The 22404-nt window shown below is 36.8% G+C and overlaps 1 protein-coding gene across 9 annotated transcripts in view; it reads right to left on the bottom strand.

Annotated features, from left to right (window-relative positions):
- The window catches only part of TENM3 (teneurin transmembrane protein 3), a 478347-nt gene that overhangs the window by 308334 nt on the left and 147609 nt on the right, over positions 1 to 22404 (bottom strand). For 8 of the 9 annotated variants that reach the window (XM_049792479.1, XM_049792524.1, XM_049792519.1 and 5 more), the window contains exons 2-3: positions 18285 to 18587; positions 2658 to 2936 (exon numbers count right to left, since the gene is read on the bottom strand). In XM_049792479.1, coding sequence (XP_049648436.1) covers positions 2658 to 2936; positions 18285 to 18516 — 511 coding nt within the window. In that variant the 5' untranslated portion in view covers positions 18517 to 18587. The remainder of the gene's footprint in view (positions 1 to 2657; positions 2937 to 18284; positions 18588 to 22404) is intronic. The other variant, XM_049792545.1, reaches the window with a different exon arrangement.

The raw sequence follows: 22404 nt of genomic DNA, 5'->3' as shown, positions 1-22404 counted from the left end.
CACAGTTCTCATTGTGAATAGTCCCATTAGCTGCAATAAGGTCTGCTTATGGTAATGGACTATTTAAACAGTGAATAGTTTTACTGGGTGAACAGTGGGATCACTCAAGAACTGAGGCCTTTAGGTGAGGAAAGTACTATCAGGTGTTGTGTTTTGTCCATCATAGCTTGTTGCTCCTTATCTACCTTAGAGGTAAACATGCTGCATAGAAATGCATTTACCCATAAAACAGTTCCATCAAAATTCAGTCAGGAAGCTTTCACACACAGCAAAGGGGGACACAGGACAGAGGACTCGTAACTCTTAACTTTGCTTTCAAAGCCTTATCAGATTTGTCAAATTTTAACAGTATACTGGCACAGCTATTAACTTCAGGCCATGAATTAACAAAACTCACACCTGCAGTTTGGTCCTTTGATTAGAGGACCTGTGCCTGCCAGGACAATACAGCTTCCCTGGCTTTAAATTATAATTTCTATTCTACTGTGAGCATTTAACATACTGAGTTCCAACTACGTGTATAAAATAGTTTCTCAGCCAAATCTTCCATATTCAGCAGAAACAAAAATTCAGAGAAAAAAAAACAAAGAAGATTAAGCTTTTCACCACTTCTGTAACATCTCCGCTGAAATGGCGACCCATGACATGGTCTGAGTTATTTATGTTTCATAACCCTAGGGGACTCTCAAGCCATCAAAATTTCATTAGCCTCACAGCAGTCCCAGTACCTTCTTAAGTTGGACTGCTGGCCTCCCTATCAATAAATAAATCAACTGTAATCCTTTTTAGTGACTAAACTCTTCTTTGAAGTTGTACCAAACATCAGACGTTCCTTGCATAATTTTAACCAATGCAGAATAACGTCTTTTCTAATATAGTCACAGTCTTCTCACACATGAAAAAAATAAAATAAAACTCTAACTTTAAGCTCATGGAGGAAGTTTTGGTATATTGTAATCAGCCATTTTGCTTTTTTAAAAATTGCTAAATATAAAGATTATTAAAAAAGTACACCAAGCCTATTGTATTTCTGAAGCAGTCACCTCTTTGGTAATGTAAAGATATGACTCTAAGGGAATTGTGTGTGTGCGTACATGTATATATAAAAATGTATTTTCAAGATCATTAACCTAGGGTTTTACACAAAACTCAAGAGAATTTGTTTCAGCATAGACCTTTCAAAAGGAAAATCACAGGGCTGCTCAACAATTTATTCTAGATTGCTTTCCAGCTGAAATATCAAGAGTCATCTAACAGAAACTCCACTGCAAAAAGGAGGTAGGGAAGTACTCCTGTCCTCCTCTTTCAAAATTTGCCTCCAATTGAAAACAAGTTTTCCAAGCATGAGACAAGCCACCTGCAAACACTGAGCGCTCTCGCCTCAGGTACCACATGGCATTAAGTCCAACACAAAAAGGAGAATCACATCAGAGACAGCCCCCTTGCACAGGCATCTCCAGTTAGAACCAGTCACCAGAGGAAAGACAACAAGTATGAATAATGCCAAAATATATCTTTCGTTTTGTCTTCTCAAACTAAAGTTAAATACTAAATAGGCAGGACTAAACACTACTGCTTGTAGTTTAAAATAAAAGTGCTTTTCTTTTTTTAAAATGATTACCATATGTACACACCTATATTGCTGTTTCCCACAATGTGTTACAACTATTGCCAGAGGATAGAAATAAAATTGCTCTGACTTTTGTACAGTTGAGCAGACAGGTTTAATAAAATGACGTGTAGACATGCAGGCAATAGCCATCACTAATTTTCATTTTTACTCATTTTTCTTTATTCCTCTTTTGAATTTGTCATATAGAAAGTCATGAAGTTAATAGAACAATCATTTTAATTCTAGTAAATCTTCTGCAAGTAAAAAAGAAGTTAAAGATAAAATGTTTTCTAAGATTTGTGCATTTAGCATTTAACACCACATTAGGTTCTGTTCATAACTTCAAGTGGAGGTAAAAAAATTTTGAAAAGCTTTAAATCAGTCAATTGTATTAACCTCTTTTCATTTAAACACTAAGCCTTAATATACAATGGTCATACCCCACATCCTACAAATCTGCTGTTTAGAATTTTTTTTTTTTTTTCAGATTTTAATTGCACAGTAATCCAGTCCCCCAGGCACATCAAAGGTCACACATTCCTCTTCTCCACAATTCCAATTCCTTTCATCAACTAGGAAGTTTAAAGCACAATCAAATTTGTTTTCCTATCACATGAGCACCGTTAATAAGCTATTCTTTGCGTTCATTCATCCATTCAAAGATTCTGCAACTTCTCCAAGATGTCTTAAAGAAGAGTTTACAATGAAACCTTTGATTGCAAGCTGGCCTTGGGGATCAACTTTATCACTACTTACTTAGCTGTCCCGCAAAGGGTGACAGGTGACATGGCCTGAGATAAAACAGAACTAATCTTTTTTATGATTAAACTCTTCCAAAATTACAACTAAAACCTCACACCCAAAGCTTGCATTAGAGCTTGCATTAGTTAGACTGATACTGAATATTGACTTTTCTGGTAAAGGGGTGTGTGTGTGTGTGTAAATAATTCAAGACCATTCTTCTAATGATTTAAAATTATCAAGTGTCAACCAAAACAGCAAATAAAACATTGATTTATATATGGGCATATGCATAAGAACTTACCATTTTCACTGTCGGACTTGTTTTCATGTTCGGTATCAGTCAGAGTGAGGGCTGAGTTGGAACGGCTCGACAGACAGGAACTGCGCCCTGATTTGACCCCCCTGCCCCAAAGTCTCATGGCATGCTCTGGAGACATCACTCCTTCATTTTCAGTATCAGCATCTGACCCTGCACTGATAGAGTAACCTCTGTGGGGGAGCCCCATTTCCGCACAAAACGCCAGTCCTCGACGAGTTGCTGGTTCACAAACTCCTAACTGCCTTAGGGTAAAATTCTGTCCTGATTAGGGGAAAAAAAGATAACAAAAGGTGAGAATTTTTTTTTAAAGAACCTAACAGTAAAAACTCTTCATGTGTATAACTGTCTCAGGTATCACACAAGGTAATTTTGTCAAAATTCTGCATGTATTACAATCAAGTGGATTCTTTTGTCTCCAGCTCTCTGTGGTGCCCCTTCTCATTCATACTACACCTTAGCACTATTTTGTCAACTGCTTAAACACATCAAAACTGCTCCTTGGTAGGAAAGAAACATAACACAATCTGCAAACTAAGGAAAGCCAATTCAGCACATGAAAGGATTAAAAATAAATGACAAACTTTTTTTTTCTTTTTTTTTTCCTTCCCCCTCCCCCCCCCCTTTTTTAAAGCATGAAAGTAGTAACAAGGTATTTGTTAGTATTACCTTTTTCTTTTTTTTATTTTTTTTTATTTTTTGTCTTGGTTAGAGGCCAAAGCAACAGGCTATTTTCCCCATAGAGATGTCACCTAATATGGCAATGGAAAAACTAAATGGGACCAAACTCACTTGGTCTTTATTGGATCTCTCTGCCCTACTTTAATACACAAATATAAACAAATAGGAACACGGCCACCAGTTACCTGCAAGGACTACAGTAAAGTTATTATTTTTCGTGTCTCCGTACTTAGAGAAATATTTTAGGCTTTTACTGCTGAAGCAGAGTCTGTGCATTTTAAACAGACTTTCAGCCTCTGTTTTGGAGCAGAGCAAGAGACATAAGTGAATCCCAAATGATTGTATTAATAAATTAGGTGCAATAAACTTGTGACACTTCAATAACTTAAAGTGTCTAAATTATGCGACACTCAAAAATGACTGCTTTTTTAATGGCTGTGTCTTCATCCCACTTTTATGTCCATAGATTTAAGACATTTTATGATACATAGACACTTGGCAAGCTCATTTGCATGCCTATACCCATAATGCTTTTCCACCCTAGCCCACAGTTATTTCATTTCTCTGGGAACAAATTAGAACATGCATTTGATTTTTGAATCTGAGAGGCATCCTAATTTCTCCAAAATTAGTCATTTAACATAAAAATATGTTAGTAAGATAACTAAAGCTTGTAATACAACAAGAACAGAATCCTATCAATCAGAAACTAATAGAATTGCAGTAGTGTGAATACAGAAGTGTAAATAATTCCTGAAAAATTAAGAGTTAATGCCCTCGCCATAAACTGGTTTTAAGTGAGCCATTTAATTATTTTATTGCTGCGGTCATATGAAGTTGTCATTATAAGTTTCTTTGCAGTCAGAACCATAAATGAATTCTGACAATGACTTTCATAAATAATGAAAATCAGTTACTACAATTAGGTACAAATCAAACTGTATTTATTACGCAGCTGTGAATAAATATTTGAATGAAAATACAGCTGGGGAGGTAAATACAAAAAGACTAAGCACATCTATGACTATGTCTGAACAGTGTGAAGGGTATAAGAACAGGGGATTACCATGCACACTGATAGTATCTTGGCATAACTGCTTTAAAAAATGACACGTGAATTCTCAGGTTTTATGAGAGTTGAAACTAATCAGAGAAGCAAACAGGCCAAACAAACCGCCCAGTGGTAAAAGAGTCAGAGCTGAAAGTAGTAAAGTGTCTAAAATACTTACTATTTTGCATTTTGGTAAATATATGTTAAAGGTGACCGTCTAGAACACTGTTTTTACGTGTTTGGTACGTTATTACATGAATCTGCATTTTCAGACAGTTGCCTAAAGTCAGAAGCAAATACAGGAGAAGCCCACATGCACATGTGTATGTATACAGGTGTACCTACACACACATGAAGTAGCTAAGGTGTATACACAGTTGCACATGCAGCATCTTATTGGTTCTAAGAACAGGGGTTTGGGAAGCAAAATAGAAAGGAAAAAGGTATTTTTGACCGAAGACAAGGTTACTTGAGTCAGTAACAAAACTGCTGTTGACTTCAATGCTACAAGGTGTTATGCCTATGGTCCCCATAACCTCACAGTGCTGAGATGTGGAGATGAGGAAGGATGTGGACAGGCAGAGACACTGCCTTTTGAGCCACAATTAGACTAGCTGCAGCAGACAAGCATCGCAACCTGCAGCTCCTCAGCCAGCCTGTACCACACAGCCCTGTGCTCCCCCCACTGCTAAAAGGACCTCTTTGCACTCAGAGAATCAGTCAGGGAGACATCTGTGCAGACACATCAATTTGAAGGAACTATTTCCCCCCCCTACCTTTTTTTTCCCCTCCTCTTAAGCAAACTATTATTTTTAAGAGAAGCTACTTCAGCATTACATAATAACATCCTCCATGATCACTTTCTAGAAGACTTGGTCTCAGGCACAGCATACCACCTACCATCTATTAATGGTTTTTTTGGTTTTTACTCTAAGTTTATAACAGCCTACCTCCATGTAAAATATTGTCTTCCTTTTTCCCCTCTTATGAATGGTAAGAAAACCAAAATGGCAGGTCACAGCGCCAAAACAGAAAAGGGGGGCAGGTTTGTGTATTGCTTTCCCATCACATTCAATATTTTAGAGTTTTCACCACACTGAGAAGTTTTACAGCATAGCCCAGAAATGTTGTAACAGCTTTAGAAACATCAAGCTAAATAATCTTCTGAATTAAAGCTTTTTCAAGAGCTTTACTAAGAGGATTGTACTCCATGTAAGTTGCCTACACAAATGAAATAAAAAAAACAACAAACAACAAAAACAAACCAAAAAACACCCCAACCAAACCAAAACCCGCAAAACCCAAACCAAAAAGTTCACATGGAAAACTATGTATTTCTGTAGGAATTTGTAACCCAAAGGAAATCATACATATGTGATACAAAAATTTTACATCTTAAGATTCCTGAACAATGAAAACAGGAAGTCTTCCAGGATCCAGGGGAAGCTGAACACGGCTGGGATGCAGACCTAGTGGGCAGCCGAACAGGCAGGGGACTTTTACCTGATGATGAACAATACTACAAAATAAAAATAAAAATTGAAAAGGAGGTTGTAGGAGCTCAGTGGAAAAAAGAGTGTGAAGAGAGGATGTTCTCATCCTTATGTTCTTAGAGTTTCTAATTAACCTTTCCAGAATTAATTCAATGTGAGGGATTTAATCATCTGTTTCTTACACTAAACGTACATTGGCAATTTCTCCCACTGACAATAAGTGCCTCAACAGTTCATAAAGACTTAAAAACAACTTTGAGACTGTAATGAACTAATTCCTAAGAAGAAAATGTAGATACAGAATGAACAGAGAGGCATAATGCCTTGTGGGTTTTTTTTCCTTTTCCTTTAAAGAAAGTATGAAGTATAAAATAGAAAAAAATTAGACACAATGTTTCAAGGACACTTGTTCTGGAGACACCTTTGGGGGTTTTGGATGATTTGGGATGATGTATCATGAAGTCCAGTTTTAAAAACAGAAAATAATGCTGTTTACTACCACTCTACCATTAGATACTGCATTTCTCTTGGCTAGGAATATCAGTTTATGGGTAGTGTAAGGACTGCTGACATCCTCCATTTGTGCAGACAAGAACAAAATTAATGTAATAACTCTAAAATAACCTTCAGGAGCTAGGGCAGCAATCACTGTTAAAAACACAGCATTTGCCAACAGCAACCATACACATCCACCTGCTATGCTGCAACCGCTTTCTGTGTAAGCAATGATCCACATACTTGGTGTACCTCCTTAACTACGTTAGTTAAATAAATACAAAAAAGTATACCAACATAATTTTAATATATATGTCTTAATATATGTAATTTTTTTAAAGAGTGTGCGTACATATATATTTTTCTGCCAGAATCACACAGATTATATTGTCTAGAAATGTAAATAATTTTTTTTAGTTTAATCAAATACTGCATATAAGCAAGTGTGAAACATGCAGAAATTATGTATTATTTTAGAAAGTCAGAAGTTAACAGCTGGATTTAAATGAAAACCTGCTGCATTTGTGCCACATTTGTTTCCCTGGCCTAAATTGGGGAGGTTATTCAGACATCCGTAATAATTGAAGCTTCAAGTTGGAAATGTTATCTGTGGAAATGGGTTTTTGAAGAGGACTACTAATCAAAAGAAAAGCCCCCATGGTTCTTCAGTTATCAGTCCTTGCTCTAAGTTGGATCTATACTAAATATATACACAGAGAGATTGTCTTAAAAACCATGAAAAGGGGAAAGAAACAAACAGAAGATATGAAGAAACAAACAGAAGATATGAACAAAAAAATATCCAACAGAGAATTTGTCAGCATCTCCATACATCAGCACTGTCCTTAGTAATTCATTAACCACTGATTAGTTGACAAGTCAGGTTTCAGCAACAATAGACTATTTTGGAAAAGAGGGAAAGAAAAAAATAAATCTGAAAAGCCTGCAAAGCATCTCCCTAGTTAGCATAAAAATACACCCACACCCCTACCTTTTAAACCAGAGGAATTATACTTTGAGTGCCTTTGCTTACTTTAGTTTTGTCATAACAGGATAGACATAGTACCAAAGAGGGAGAGGTTCCAAACCCATTCAAGCCCATACTCAAAATTCTGTTTAGTTTGTCTCTTGCTTATGTTTCTGAGGAAGTTTCATGCCATGCCTGCTGTCTGAATTCTTCATTACTTGTCGGTTCCTTTCTAATCTTCTCTTCTTTGCTGCCTTCTATGTACCTGTAACACCTGTGTGCCATTCAAAAATCAAGTGCATTTTCCCTATAATCACTCTATGATGGTGCATGGTGAAAATACTTATACTAAACTTAGAAAAATTGTGAAGCAACTAAAGCTATACAGATGCAAAACTATGATCATGGTCCTTAGGAGAACCAATCTTCTCCCTTACATTTCCTCAATTCCCTACTTAATCCTGATTTTTTATTGTTTTTTTTTAATTAAAAGAAGTCTCATTTATTTAGAAAGCAAATGAGGAAAAATATTTTTCTCAGGTTTTCATTTTCTATCTGCAGACTACTGTATACAAACATTACCTCATAATACAATGCTTATCATATAAGCTTATTGTATAAGCAGCACTGATGTCAAAGTGTTACTGCAAGGACCATGCAGTTTTCTGCTATATGAGAAAAGTACTTACTTCCTTTTGTATCCATGTTTAGACACTATATAGTGGCATGTTTTTCCTATTTGAAGCTCCTTACCTGGAGATCATTCTCAATAACTCTGAACACTTTGCACAGAGTGGAAGCCAGCACATCGCTGCACCACATCTTTGAAGTGCTTCATCACTTCTGTACAACCAAGAGCTCAAGACTATTGACCTGATTCAACAGTACCTTGCCTTCCTAACTCGTACACGACAACTACGAAGGAATAGCTCTGTTAACAGCAAATTGGCTGGCCTGTTCACTCCAATAAGTCCTGAAAAATAGACTTCAATTATGTGCTAGTCAAAGATGGAAAGAGGAAGTTCTTTGTATATAACAATAGGCAGCAAAACTGTCCCTTCTGTTCTCAGAGCACTAGCTAATCTCTACAGGACCACTGAGAACATGGGGTAGATGTCATCTTTTCAGATGATCAAAGCAGAGCTGCACTGGTTTAGCAAGAATTCCACGCAATCCTATGGGATCTTAAACAACATCTACTTTCAAGTGTCAATTCTAGCTGGTTTCTTAAAGAAAAATATGTAACTTCTTTGTAAATAAAATATTTTTTTCTATTTACTGGGGCAAATACAATGCGGCACACTTACAAAGACGGTCCTTTGTAAGGAAAGGTCTTGAGAGGAAGGACCGAAGTGAATTTAAATGTAGAGTAGGGTAACAAATTTGCTGGAAATGAAAGGACAAAGATTTTTAAAAAAGAAAATAGCAAATAGATGCAGTGGATGCTCCATAAAACTCTGATAAGAAGTGTACAAATGCTGTCTCCGGAAGTCAGAATGTTAGCTGGGTAGAATGCAATTACACAAGAGAATGACTAATAGATGTGATACCATCCATTCTGTCACACAAACCTCACAATATATTCACTAAAAAGGAGTTTTCAAAGCTGTACTTGCAGAGTTCTCTTCACTAGGATGCAAGAAATTGCAGTGAAGACTGACAAGTAATGAGCTTTGCCTATGTTAACATTTTTTCTGATTTAGCGTAGTATTTTGTTATTACTTCAGCCTGATTTTCTCTTTTGTTTTTGTGAAAATTATCTGTGAAATTTAAACCATCCTAACCCACTGTATCACATTTTCCTCCTGTTTTTAATTCCTATGTTCTTCTCTTCACTCATCACAACCTTCTTCCTTGTCACCTCTTAATCTCTCTTTCTTGACCTTTCCGCTCTATGCACTTTTCCATCTTAACCTCCTTTTCTTGTCATTATCTGATTTAGACTGGAGCCATACCATTCATATGAGAGACAGTTGCTTCCCCAATATATCCAGTAAACTACATAATAACAAACAGCATTAAATTATATTAAATCTTAGCAAATGTGCATGTAATTTTGAAGTGCTTGTTATTCTGAGCAAACATTAACCACACAGATCTCCCATTCCTTATGGGCTTTCAAAACCACATGGGGAGCTAAGTCACGGTCTCAGTGACTTCTAAAAGAGTTAGCAGCAGATACTGTGAGTTCTCTGAGCTGCACTTACTCTGCCACTCTTTCTAGAAGAGCTTTATGTAAGACTCAAAACCTGAGTCAATTCTACAAAAACAACAACAACAACAACAACAAAAACCCCCAAAAACCAAAACCCCACACTTATTTTCTTTGTGGGAAATACAAGTATTTCAAACCTGATAGTTAAACCAGCCATGTATTTTTACTAGCATTAAATTACAGAATCACAAGGAGACATTGACTGAAATGCTAGCCTGAGAAAGTTTTTATTTTAAGAAACAGAGCAGAATCAATGCGAATGAAACACAGCATCTTCCTGCCACTGGTTTTCCAAATTATCGCTCAAACATGCAGACTCTTCTGTGCAGTATTGGAGATGTGTAATTTTATTCCGTTAGGCTTGAGGGTGGCAGGGGATCCTCAGTACTAATCCACAGAGTAGAACATAAGAAGCACTTCTTAATCCAGTATAAGGATAATAGACTGTTCATCAAGCCCTTCTGAAGTTACCAGAGCAAGATTAAAGTCAGCTGAAGATAATTTCACAATTGCACAATTCAAAGCTTCAAGCTACAGCATCAGCAATCATGTTCCAGTAAATGATTTAATAATTCAAACATTATGGTTCCAAATTTGGGGATTTTATATAAAAGTCTGGTTTTATGACTATGATTACATAACATACAAACTAAATTAAGAGAAGCTAACACAGCTGTCCAGATCATAAGCTGCTAGGAAAAAAAAAAAAAAGGAAAGAAAAAAGAAAAAAGAAAAAAAGAAAAAAAGGATTCTGTGGATTTAAAAAAAGAAATACAACTTCATGAGTTGCAAGGAACACAAAGTCTTGATCATGACCAGAATGACAGTATAGGCATTTTAGGCCTCTGCCTTAATCTTTGGATCCTGGGACCAAATCATCAACATCTCAGCATCCATTTATTACAAAATACAAATAAAGCCTAAATTTGATATATGTGAAGAAAATATGACCCAAGGGTAAGCAATGTAGAGATGATGGATATCCAGTCTGCAAAGAGCCTACAACCACAGATCTGACAGGTATGAACAGCCACATTAAGGTCAGTACGATGCTAATGACATGACATACAGCTTGAAATAGGGAAAGAAGGTGAGGAGGAAGGAGGCAGCATGAAGAGAAGCACACAAAATAGAGCTCAGGCTCACTGCTATTCCTCCATATGGGGAGGAGAGAAAACTCTACCGTTACTTCTGCCTTTCCACAAGGGAAAGGCATGTCTGCCACCACAAGTGAATGGATAGACCCACAGAGGGATATGTCTCACAGCATGGTAGAAAACTTGATTAGTTCAACAGGCTCTGAACTGGTATAAGAAAAAACCCAACACACCTATTCTGAGTAGCTCATATATTTCTATTTTAAGATTTCATAAACAAGTATCCCACATGCATGGGAATCAGCTCTGCAATGCATGGACAGAATGAGGTGCTCAGACCACCTCTGTAAGTACAAGAAACAACAGAGAATACACACCCAAGGATTTCTGCAGAAATGAAAACCTCTTTTAGTCCCCCTTTCACTCACAGTTCCCGTCACACCTCCCCAAATGGGTTTCCATTCTGTAAACCCCCATAATAAATGTAGCATAGCATTGTCTTAATTTACATTTTCTAGCAAAATGTACATTATGCTGAAGACAAGAAAGGATTTACAACTCAGACATATTTATGGCACTGCAAAGCAAAAAAGTAGAAACACAAAACTTGAGGCAAATGTGTTCCCTTGGCTCTGCCATTTCCTCTTTCAGCTTTAATAAGCTCAGTAACACTGAGTACTGGCTCTCAAGCCAGTAAGTTGTGACATCTTACAAACTAATATTAGAAGTTATCAAGGAACTTTCTAAGGAATTATTCCTATTTTATGTCTCTGCTTTGCCTTCTGCCTTTATTTGCCAGTGATGGAATAAGCAATCACTCACAGCTTGGCCTATAGCCCTGACTCTCAGCCCTAAGCACTAAATCAACAGATAGGACAGAGGGGACTCTTCAGCCTCGTTCATTCCTCTCCTCACCCCATCTCTAACCACACACTTTACTAGCTTTATTCTCTCTATAGATGTTAACATGCTGAAGTCATCCTTCATAACCATGCATATGATCCATTTAGCTCCCCAGTCCTCAGTTTAGTTTTTATTATGAACAGGAACAGCACATACATCTCAGTATATGAGCTACAGAAAGATGTAAGAGCAATTACAGACCCTCTACAGTATCTTCCTTTCCATGAGGCTGAAAGTCCTTGTGAAGGCCCCTTGTTCACCTTATAAATCCTTAATTGTTATGATCAAGAACTTAATTCTCTTATTTTGCAACAGGACTAGTCCAAGACAAGGTTTTTATTCTGTGGACCAAGGCTGTGTAGAAATGCCTGATCAAGCAGTCTACTGCCAATAACCAAGGATGATTTTTCCCTGGAGAATCACAATTGCCCTTTGTCTCCAGATCTGTAGCTCATCTACAGACCATGACCCACAAGGGGCCAATTTCAACTAGATGAATACCTTAGAGCAAGTGCGCATATCACTGAACGTGAGCTAAATACACTCCTAATCAAAGTGAAATATTTTTCTTAGTACCACTCTGTAGCTAATAGAATAACTTTAAAAGTCAACAGATCCTTATCACCTGGAACCTGAAAACCAATTAACTTCTTATTGTTGCTTTGAGAAGTAAGTAGTATAGCAATGAAAGATGATAATATTACTTAGCACTTGCAGCGCTTTTCATCTTCAAAGCATTTTGCAAACATAAACTAATTAATCTTCCCAACACGCCTGTGAGGTGGGTAAGTGTTATTATTCCTGTATTACAGAGGGGAAAAAAAAAGCACCTCTGGCAGAAGGTTATGTTCTTAGCTCAAGGCCACAAAATTATTCAGAAGATACTGGCACTGTATGCTGCTTACAGGAGTTACCCACTCAAATTGGGCAGATACTGCAGGTGGCCGTGTTTTAGCATAACAAAAAAGCATCTGCCACGATGACAATCAGGACACATCTTGCACTGCAGCCAGGAACATAAAACAGTAATTCTAGTATCTGCCTCAGATTTAGAGAGACAGCGCTTGCCATGTCACTGAATGGTGATTAATTTGCTCATCAGGAGATCACAAAGTCACTTATTATTTCATACCTTCTTGTAAATAATCTGCAAAGCAGGCTGATTCAGTTCTATTGAGAATCACTTGCCTACTCAATAGTCAAAATCAGCTCATCTGTAAGGCATAGGTGGTGAAAGGTCAAAAATGGTCTTATATATCTATCCTTCCACTGCTTCAGACAGGTAAGTTTAAAGTACTCAAGCTTTAGGTTTAAAAACATGACCATTTAAATCCTTTAATCCTACAGCTGACATTCACGGTGACTAAAAAGATTAAACATTTTGCTCTCCAAATAACTCATTTTGAGCAGCTGGTATTTAAAAGCAATAGACTTTGGAGTCATATTATGTTAGGATAGAAGTTGCAACTAATGTTTCAGGTTTGTGAAGTCTTAAAAATATATCCCTGACAGTATTTACTATCTTAAATAATAAAATAAAATTGTCAAAGCATACACATCACTGTTTCAGGTCCCTCTCACCGAATGGTGAGATTTTTCTAGCACCTAAATCTAATTGTCATGGGAGTGGCCGCTGAACAATAGCTATGATACATCCACACACTGTAACATACTATACACGGCTTCGCTTTTCAGCAAGCTGGTGTCAGTGATCCAGCATATTATGAAAGAAATAAATTCTTTTTCTTTGCTTGTTTGGTAAGTTCAGCCCCTCTTTTTTGCAGCTCCATGGAGCTATTAGGGTACTTAATCTAATTTAGGCATTTAAGTATTCCAGAAGAGTAAAGGTACAAAACCACACATACAAGTACTTTCTCCTGTAAAACTGAAAGGGGTAGCATGAAAATAAATTGTTGTTGAGGCTTGGCTGACAATGAATTGTTCTGATTGATAAACACGGTGAACTCATTCTCACTGCCAGCTAGAAGGGCCAAATAACTTTACCTGCAGGCTAAATGGTAGTTGACTCAAGCTTTCAAAAAGAAAAAATGTAACAAAGCCTGTACTACCTCATCTGGTCTTTTATTAGCAAAAGGTGTCCTGCAGCTCAGCTTTTCAATTCACACAGTTCACAAACAGTGCCGTGATTATTTTGTATGAAAACATGAACATGAACAAATCTGCGGTGCATCCTGCCACCTGCGCTTGTGGGTCAGCCTCCTGCTCCTGTGCAAAAACCCACTGACGTGATACATGGATCACTCTATAGAATCACTATACTGTCCTGCAACAACAAAATTCTTTGAAATGGAACAATGACTACTTAAGAGGTATTTTGTACTCCTCTCTTCCCTTTAACATGTATCTGATGGTAAATAAAGTACAGTTTTTGCCTGCCTGTATTTTTCTTACTAACTAAAAGTTTTTCAGTTCTTCTGAGTCCAGGTTGCTTCATGATCTCCTTCAAATTATTTTAATATGGTTATATTATTACTTCCAATTATTTTTTCCAAATGTAATTTAAAAACTACTACTTAGTTTCTATATTTCTACAATCCTCCCTTCCCATTCCATGGTCACATCACACTTTCAGATATTTCTGCACAGCAGACTTCTATGTACTTTGTATCGCTTCACAGAGCAGTTTAATTTTGTAAACACATGGATTTCTCTCTGTACAAGGGAAATTCAGCTTTAGAGAGTCAGCTTTAATCCTGAATTCAGCAAGATACTTAGGCATATTCCAAAATACAAGCATTTAGGTTGCTGAATTCAATTAGAGAAGTTGTACATTTAAATCCGGCTGCTCATTACAGTTAGATACCTCAAAGCATAGGAACATAGGTGTCGTCTTCCTCCCTTACACATAAATAGCAAACAATTTTATTGTAACACCTTGGAAAGTAAATAGCCTTTCATGGTGCTTCATCCGCTGTCAAGGATGAGATTAGGTATCTTCTCAAACATGCAATATAAAATTGAGTATATAGCTTAAAAATACTTTTAAAGAAAAAAGCTCATGGTCTTCACTTACATGGCTGGCTGCCGAGTTTAATTTTAAAAAAATTACCAATTTTTTTTTAATCTTATGTGGGGATTAACAACAAAGTGAAAATAAGTAACTACATTATTAGTCCTAAAAATGGTAGGCCAAATAATCCTCATCTAAAGAGTTTAAAAACAAAACCAGTTTTGCACCAGATGAAGAGGCTTGAGAAGAATGGAAGGAGACTACAGTAGGTCATATCCTTGTTGATGTTAATGGAAAGCATGTTGCCTAGATGAAGTTACAATTTCCTAAACAAGCATACCTGCTCTTCCAGTCTTGTCAACTGCGTTTCAAAATTAACAAAATAATCCCAGTTACATAATAATTTCATGTTCAAATATTTTACTACATGTTTTAAGTGCTGGTTTTAGAATTACAATGACAAATATATGCATTTTAGGCTCTTATTTCCATTTATGCAATTAACCTTAAGCAACAGAAATTCAACAGATGAGGAAAAAGATTCTGGACTGGAACTGACATATCAGAGAACCTCTTCTCTACCAGCAAAGATCTCCTGGGATAAAGCTACCACTGAACAGGGCACGCCTATCTCCTACAGCAGTATCCCTTTCTGAATTACTCGCATGGGATTTTGGGAAGCTGGAAGCACAAAGACGCATACTGAGACAACTCAGGAAGAAGAGGTAGAAAACTTCCGATTCATTAGCAGAAAGCTTTGAAGGGCTTTACCACAAAGTATCAGTTGTAAAAAACACACTGACGTTTTAAAATTGTGCCACATTTCAGAGACTTGAGAAACTCAGGTAACTGCTCCAGCAGCTTTCCAGCAGACACTGGAAATTTGATACTGTTATTTTACACAGTCTTGGCAGAAAAAGTGAAACACTGGTCATGATTAATTTTAAAAATTAATTTCCAATTAAAGGTATTTGTCGAAGCTTTTTTGCTTATAGATTTATTTCCTGTTGATTTAGCAGGTTAGAATGTAATTAGACTGTCAACAAAGCCACATATCTGCACACTATTTCTAGACGGGGGGGGGGGGAATAAATATAGGGAAGTGTGTTTTATATATTATTTAAAAACCTTTGGAATGACCTTGAACACGTTTTCCACAAAATGCTTCCAATGCCAGCAGCAGTAAATTCTCTCAGTCAAAGATGAATCAAAGAAACACACTATCTAAGACTGCAAAACAAGCCCTTTATAACCTGACCCTATCAAACCTCCTGGTAGGCCCCAAAGGTGCTAAAACAGCACACATTAGACGAAGCCAATAAGCCATACAAAAAGAATTGAAAGGACAACGAGGAAAATCAAATGGGCACAGATGACAGTGCTGAGACCACTGAAAGCTGAAGATGACACTACACATCCCAGACTGCCATTTTAGGCCTATAGATGTGTGATTTATTGCATATTGGGCAATAAGCACTAGCTAAATATTGTGTGCTTTTCTGAAGAAAATGAAGAGGAAAAAACCCCAAGCCCCAGTGCACCATCATATGTGACATGCCAGACCACTTAACTTCTTCCATTTTGTTATTGCTGCTTAAAAAGAACAGTACTCTATTCGGGGTAATAGTTTATGAATTTGTTAAATAAATGGTGCCTATTTTGGTATAATATTGTCACTAGTACTAAGAAAGTGTCTATAGTGCAGGTCTTAGAAAACTTCCTCTTGATTTTACCTCATTAAAGTAATGACATCAAGGTGACTGACAGCTTCAAAACTAGAAAGTAGTGACGACCTGAAGTTTCAACACATCACAGAAACCAAAAATACACAGCAGAAAGCAGACAGACTACAGTAGCAGCAAGCCTCAGTTACACAAGCCTAAGAGAAATATTTTATTTCCCTTGCAAACATTTGTAGGCGAAAAAGTCAACACCATCTGCCCAGCTCTAATTCTAATGTAAAGTTATTCTACTTGGAACAAAGAAAAACGACCAATGGGGAAAATATTTTTAAACATTTCTAAAATTAAAACTAAAGACTTCTCACAAGGAGGAAGTTTCTTTTTCTACCCCTAAATCTATTCTAGTTTCCTCATAAAAGAGAAGATAGCTTTATACAGAAGACTGAGGCATAGGTTCACACAGCTCTTGGCCTAGCTTTATCCTTTTGGATAGCTGGGCTGCAGTACTCCACACATTTCATAACTTTTTTTTTTTCTCCTTATTTTAAGTAATTTAGTTGTGGAAATGTAGAAATGCCAATTCCAGAGACTACAGTTTTGAATCCAAAAGTGACGCATAAGTGCTTAACCCTAACTGAAGCCAATTACAATCTCCCAGAATCACTGAGGTCCAAAGAGACCTCTCGAGATCATCTAGTCTAAACCCTCTGCTCAAGAACAGTCAGCTACAGCAAGTTGCCCAGGACCACATTCAGTCAGGTTTTGAGTATCAACATGGATATTTGGAGCTTTCATGTCTCTCCATTCCTGGACTCAGAAATTCAACAGTGAGCTCTAACAACCTGTTAGCACTAGTCAGATATTATAGATATCCACTAAAAAAATTCCCCAACAAACCCAAATGTATTAACTATGAACTAATTTACTTTACTCACTGTACAGTGCTCTGTTACTGTCCTTGTGAGCTAAAAGATAAAGACCCTGAGCTAATGCATTATTCGTATGCTCATCCACGCATACTAGGTTTCCCCAAATCTGTTTGTAGAGCTTGGCCTTCTTGGAACAGGTGTGTTTATTTTTATTCATTTTGAAGCTATTTACATTTTAGGTATATGTCCTGGTTTCAGCTGGTATAGAGTTAATTGTATTCCTAGTAGCTGGTACAGTGCTGTGTTTTGAGTTCAGTATGAGAAGAATGCTGATAACACACTGATGTTTTCAGTTGTTGCTCAGTATTGTTTAGACTGAAGTCAAGGATTTTTCAGCTTCTCATGCCCAGCCAGCAAGAAGGCTGGAGGGGCGCAAGAAGTTGGGAGAGGACACAGCCAGGGCAGCTGACCCAAACTGGCCAAAGGTGTATTCCATACCATGTGACGTCACATCTAGTATATAAACTGGGGGGAGTGGGGGCGGGGAGAATCGTCGCTCGGGGACTAGCTGGGTGTCAATTCGCAGGTGGTGAGGAATTGCACTGCACATCATTTGTACATTCCAATACTTTCATTATTGCTGTTGTCATTTTATTAGTGTTATTATTAGTTTCTTCTTTTCTGTTCTATTAAACTGTTCTTATCTCAACCCAGAAGTTCTACTTCTTTTCCCGATTTTCTCCCCCATCCCACTGGGTGGGGGGCAAGTGAGTGAGCAGCTGCATGGTGCTTAGTTGCTGGCTGGGGTTAAACCACAACAGTATATTAGAGTGGCAAAATTTTGGGCAATCTGTTAATGAGTTGAATTTATGCTGGGGGCCTAGTTTTTAGACTGTAAGGCCTGAATACTTCACACTTGAGTCTGCAATATTGTCACTGACCCATTGCCCAACATGGGCCATTTACTTAACTTTCCCATGCATCATATATTATTTATTTCAAAGATGGTACACCATGCTTTCCCATCTTTGTAAAACATCTAGGGAGATACAAGTGAAGTGTATTATGTGCGTAGAGTATTACTGAAACTGATGAAATTGCTATAACAACATACTGTTCCTGCAGCAAGAATGCCTTGTTACTTGGTGTTAATGAATTATACGCCCTGAATTAAAACATCTTGCCTACCTTGTCTGGTGTACTCATCTGCTTCTCTGTGGACCAAGTCTTTTACCCGGTTTCCATACAGCAGCCTAGAGGAGTCATGATCAAAAGCTTTCAAGGTTTCACTGGAGCTGTAAGACTTCTGCGTAGGCACTCTGCACTCCTCATTTTCTGCAGAAGAATTTGTATAGCGCCGTTCCTTGTCCCGTCTGCTCTTTGTCAGGGAGCAATAAGGCCTACGTTCCTTCACATCCATACTTCATTCCTTCTCTGTGTACATCAGTCCAGCTTATTTGGAAGTCTTCTCTACATTCAGCTTACATTCACCTGTAACAAAATTAGAAAGACAACCGCTGATGTGTTACAATGTTCTCTAATTGCTGTGATTGCTTCCTAACTGTCTGGAAGAGAAAGAAAGGTTTGATCAACGATGGGTGAGATGCACTTCTCTAACATTTGCAATACTTTGCAGAGTTTCATGCACGAGTTCCTCTGATCAAAAAAATTAGCAAAGAAATTCTTGTGAGTGACAACACAATACTTCTCATTGTTATACAACAGATTAGAAGATCAAAAGCAGACTGAGAACTGGGAGGAAAAACATAGCTTTTCAGCTTTAAGAACATGTTACTCAACTAAAGTCTATCTGTAGGTAAGTTGTTTCCTCTTTTTCTGAGAGGGATGTATGCCTTAATGGCAAGTCTGACTTCCTTCTGCTTGTCAGAAACTTCTGGTTTTAATATCTCTTTTTATATACAGACTTCTACAACTTTTTATTGTCATTTCTATTCTAAGAAAATTGTTCTCATCGAGAACACATACACATAATTTCACAGCAAGCTACAAAAACATTATAGATGATATGCAGGAAGACTTCTCCAAGGCAGTACATTCTATACAACTTGTGCTAGAAAGCAAGTAACTATTTGATATGTAAATAACAGTCAGAAACAGTTTTCCCTTCCCTCAAGTTTTTAAGGAATATTACAGTAAGAATCTTAGTTCTACTACTATTTATTTTTCTTTACTGTTCATTCCACTTAGTTTTCAAAACAAGGCTTCTCAGTTTCATCTCTTGGGTCCTGCACACTTAACCAAAATATCTACATTTCTGACAGAGTAAGAAATAGTTTGGAAAATTTGCTTTTGTTCTTTACAGAAAAGTGCTAAAATAAAAGAAAGAATATAATTTGTATCTTTAGCAGCTGACAAAACATCTAAGTAAGGAACAGTTTGGATGATTTTAATACTTTGCAACTGCACCTGTTAACTGAGGCCTTGGTATTTCTTGTTTAACACCTTATATATCAGGGTTCTCTCCTTTAACTCAAGCAGAACTTTCTCCTGGGTGCTCCCCTCAATTTAAAGTACTTAAATACCACAACTGATTATTTTATGAAGTACTATCAGTCAAGTCCTTTGTGATGCAGAATTAAAATGACAGTTTACAGCATATATCACAAAGCAACAGCCAACTCCATTTGCACCCTGTTCAGCAAAACCAAGATTGTTTTAGAACTCTTCACCTATTTGATTTTAAACATTTAATCTCAAACTAATTAGTTGTCAGTCCTGAAAAGATTTTTAGAGAGTATTTAATTTACTACAGAATCGTAATTCAAGTTTGCGAATGGCAGCTGGTCTTCTGTCATTCTGTTTTGAAATTCTCCGAAAAGCTTTCGCACACCTTGACGTGTGTGAATCTCAATTTATACTAAAATACAAACCTACAAAGCCTTCCATTTAAGCAAACTCTCTTCTATATTTATTATATTTTCAAATGCTAGTTGATTAAGAAGAAATTGAATTATTTGTACATGATCAAAAACCTCTAAGTTTTATAACAGAATAGTTTATTAAATTTATGACTATTCAGATGTTTGCATGCCCATGTAGCACATCTTTTTAATTTATATGAAATGCTCAGACTTCAAAATATTTGACTAATGAATGCGAGTTCTTTCCATGTAAAAACAATATTCTAGACATTTTATAAACTTTGTGTTTTATTAACTCTACACTCAGTCATGATTTTAAAAATCATTGTTAGCAGATACACACAGGTATTCTTCTACAGTGTAAAGACTTCATGTGGAAGCGTATCTCCCCTTTCATGTAAGTGTCTCATGACTTTAAAGGGCCACTAATTCCTAACATCTCTAAACTGTACCACGGGAAAACTGACATACAGATCAAAGATGGAATAATTTTGATTTTTTTTTCCAAGTTTCCAAGCTCTTTTATAATGTATAAAAAAAGAAAAAAAACAAACAAAAAAAACACCCACAAAACCCCCAAACTCTTCTTTGCACAGTACTTTGTTACTATACCAACCTAAAATCCTCAAAGATTTAATCTGTGCTGTAGCATGAGGAAGTACTGATCTGCTTCCCACAGAAGTCAATGAATTCAATAAAACTTCAAAAGGCAGTTTTCTGGGTTATCTATCGCCTCTCCACGCTAACAATGAAAAGGTTAAAAAAATACAAGCTGTTTAATAGCACCACATTATGGAGACACTTTAACAGTGATTATACTGCCACAATAATGAAGACTAGTGGATTTTTTTTGTGGGCATTTTTTGGGGAAAAAAAAATCCTGTAAGATTTAAGAACCTGATCTTTTTGAATCTGGTCTTATACAATACACCTGTATACCTTCAGTAACCTTTAACTTTAAAAATTAATAGTATCTCTCAGCAAGTTTTAGGAAACACTTAACATCCTCAGGCTCATGCCTCTGAAATTATTTCACAAGTGAATTAATACACATATCTGAAAGAAGGAGACAGAATAAAAGCTATCTTAAAGATCTGTCTACAAATAAATGTTCTCTACCATGATCAGAACACAAACAGAAAGAGAGAACACAAACATATTTGCAGAATGCAGAAATAGATATCAGTGTTAATGTTTAACTAGTAAGCCAGCAATGACAAGTCAAACAAAGGAAGACTTGCAGATGGCTTTACAAGATCAGAACCACAAGTCTTACTACTGCAGTGGGATGTTTTACAGTCTCAAGACTGTGCAGGACTGACTTGTCCCATCAAGAATTCCCCCCCACCTTTTTAAAAAACCCAAACAAACAAACCTTCAACTTTAGAGAAATATTTTCAATTATTGAGAGAAACATTTTAAGAAAAAAAACCCAAACTGTCAGTTACTGCATCTGCTCAGCTCCTTTCTTACAAAGATCACTGTAGTAGCTACTTTTGTAGAAAGATCACTGTAGTTAAAATATTAACAAGTTTTCCCACTCAAATCTTCAGATTTAAATGAAGCACTGTTGCACAAATTTGAAGATATTTCATTTTTTCTTCTCCTCTGTTTCCTGTAACATAAAAGCTGCATCCCAGGGGGAGTTACCCGAATGCACTGACTAGCTTTCTTTTACTATGCTTTAGAAGAAGCTTAGACGAAATAGTGGTAATGAGTACAATACTCAAGGGAACACAGCAACTAATTTGATGCATGAACAGTTTTTTTGACAAATCAGATTAAAATTTTAAACCAAATAAAATTAAATTTATTTTATGACATGTTACAAAAACACTTGCCTTCAACTGCAAGTAATTTTTGCCCATATGTCAATATTTATGGTCCATCGAATAGCTTCGCTCCAATTAAATGAAAGAATTTTCACAGAGCAATATTTACAAAGCTATTGAACTACTAACTCGCCCACTCACAAAAGAATATCAAAACAGCCATGCTAAATACTGTTACATGTTATATTATAACGCTAACATGAAATGGCCTGCATATACTGAAGAAAACAGAAAAAGATTTCGCTGGTGCATGACACTACTTCAAGTTTGTCTACTGCTTTTCTAAATATAAAAACTGAGGATGCTCATCTGTGTCACTGAGCACTGGGATCTCCTGTGACCTCTTCAGTGATCTGTCGAATGTTACAGGCTCGTATCTGGATTAAACAGGAGAGCGTACGCTAATCACCAGACTGACATGTCAGCTCTTATATAGTCATGCCCATCCCATTTGTGTACATAGCTTAGCTGTCTGCAGCCTCAGTCAGACTGCACTTTCCCAGTGTCACGCCGAAGTTTAAGAACAGTTCAAAACCATAAAGAGGAGATGCCTATTTTTAAACTAATACTTACATATTTGTTTTAACTTAATTT

This window comes from Accipiter gentilis, chromosome 3, assembly GCF_929443795.1.
Source record: "Accipiter gentilis chromosome 3, bAccGen1.1, whole genome shotgun sequence".
In the NCBI taxonomy this organism is placed as follows: Eukaryota; Metazoa; Chordata; class Aves; order Accipitriformes; family Accipitridae; genus Astur; species Astur gentilis.
Note: the sequence above shows the minus strand (reverse complement) of the source record. Positions and strands in the feature narration are given on the sequence as shown.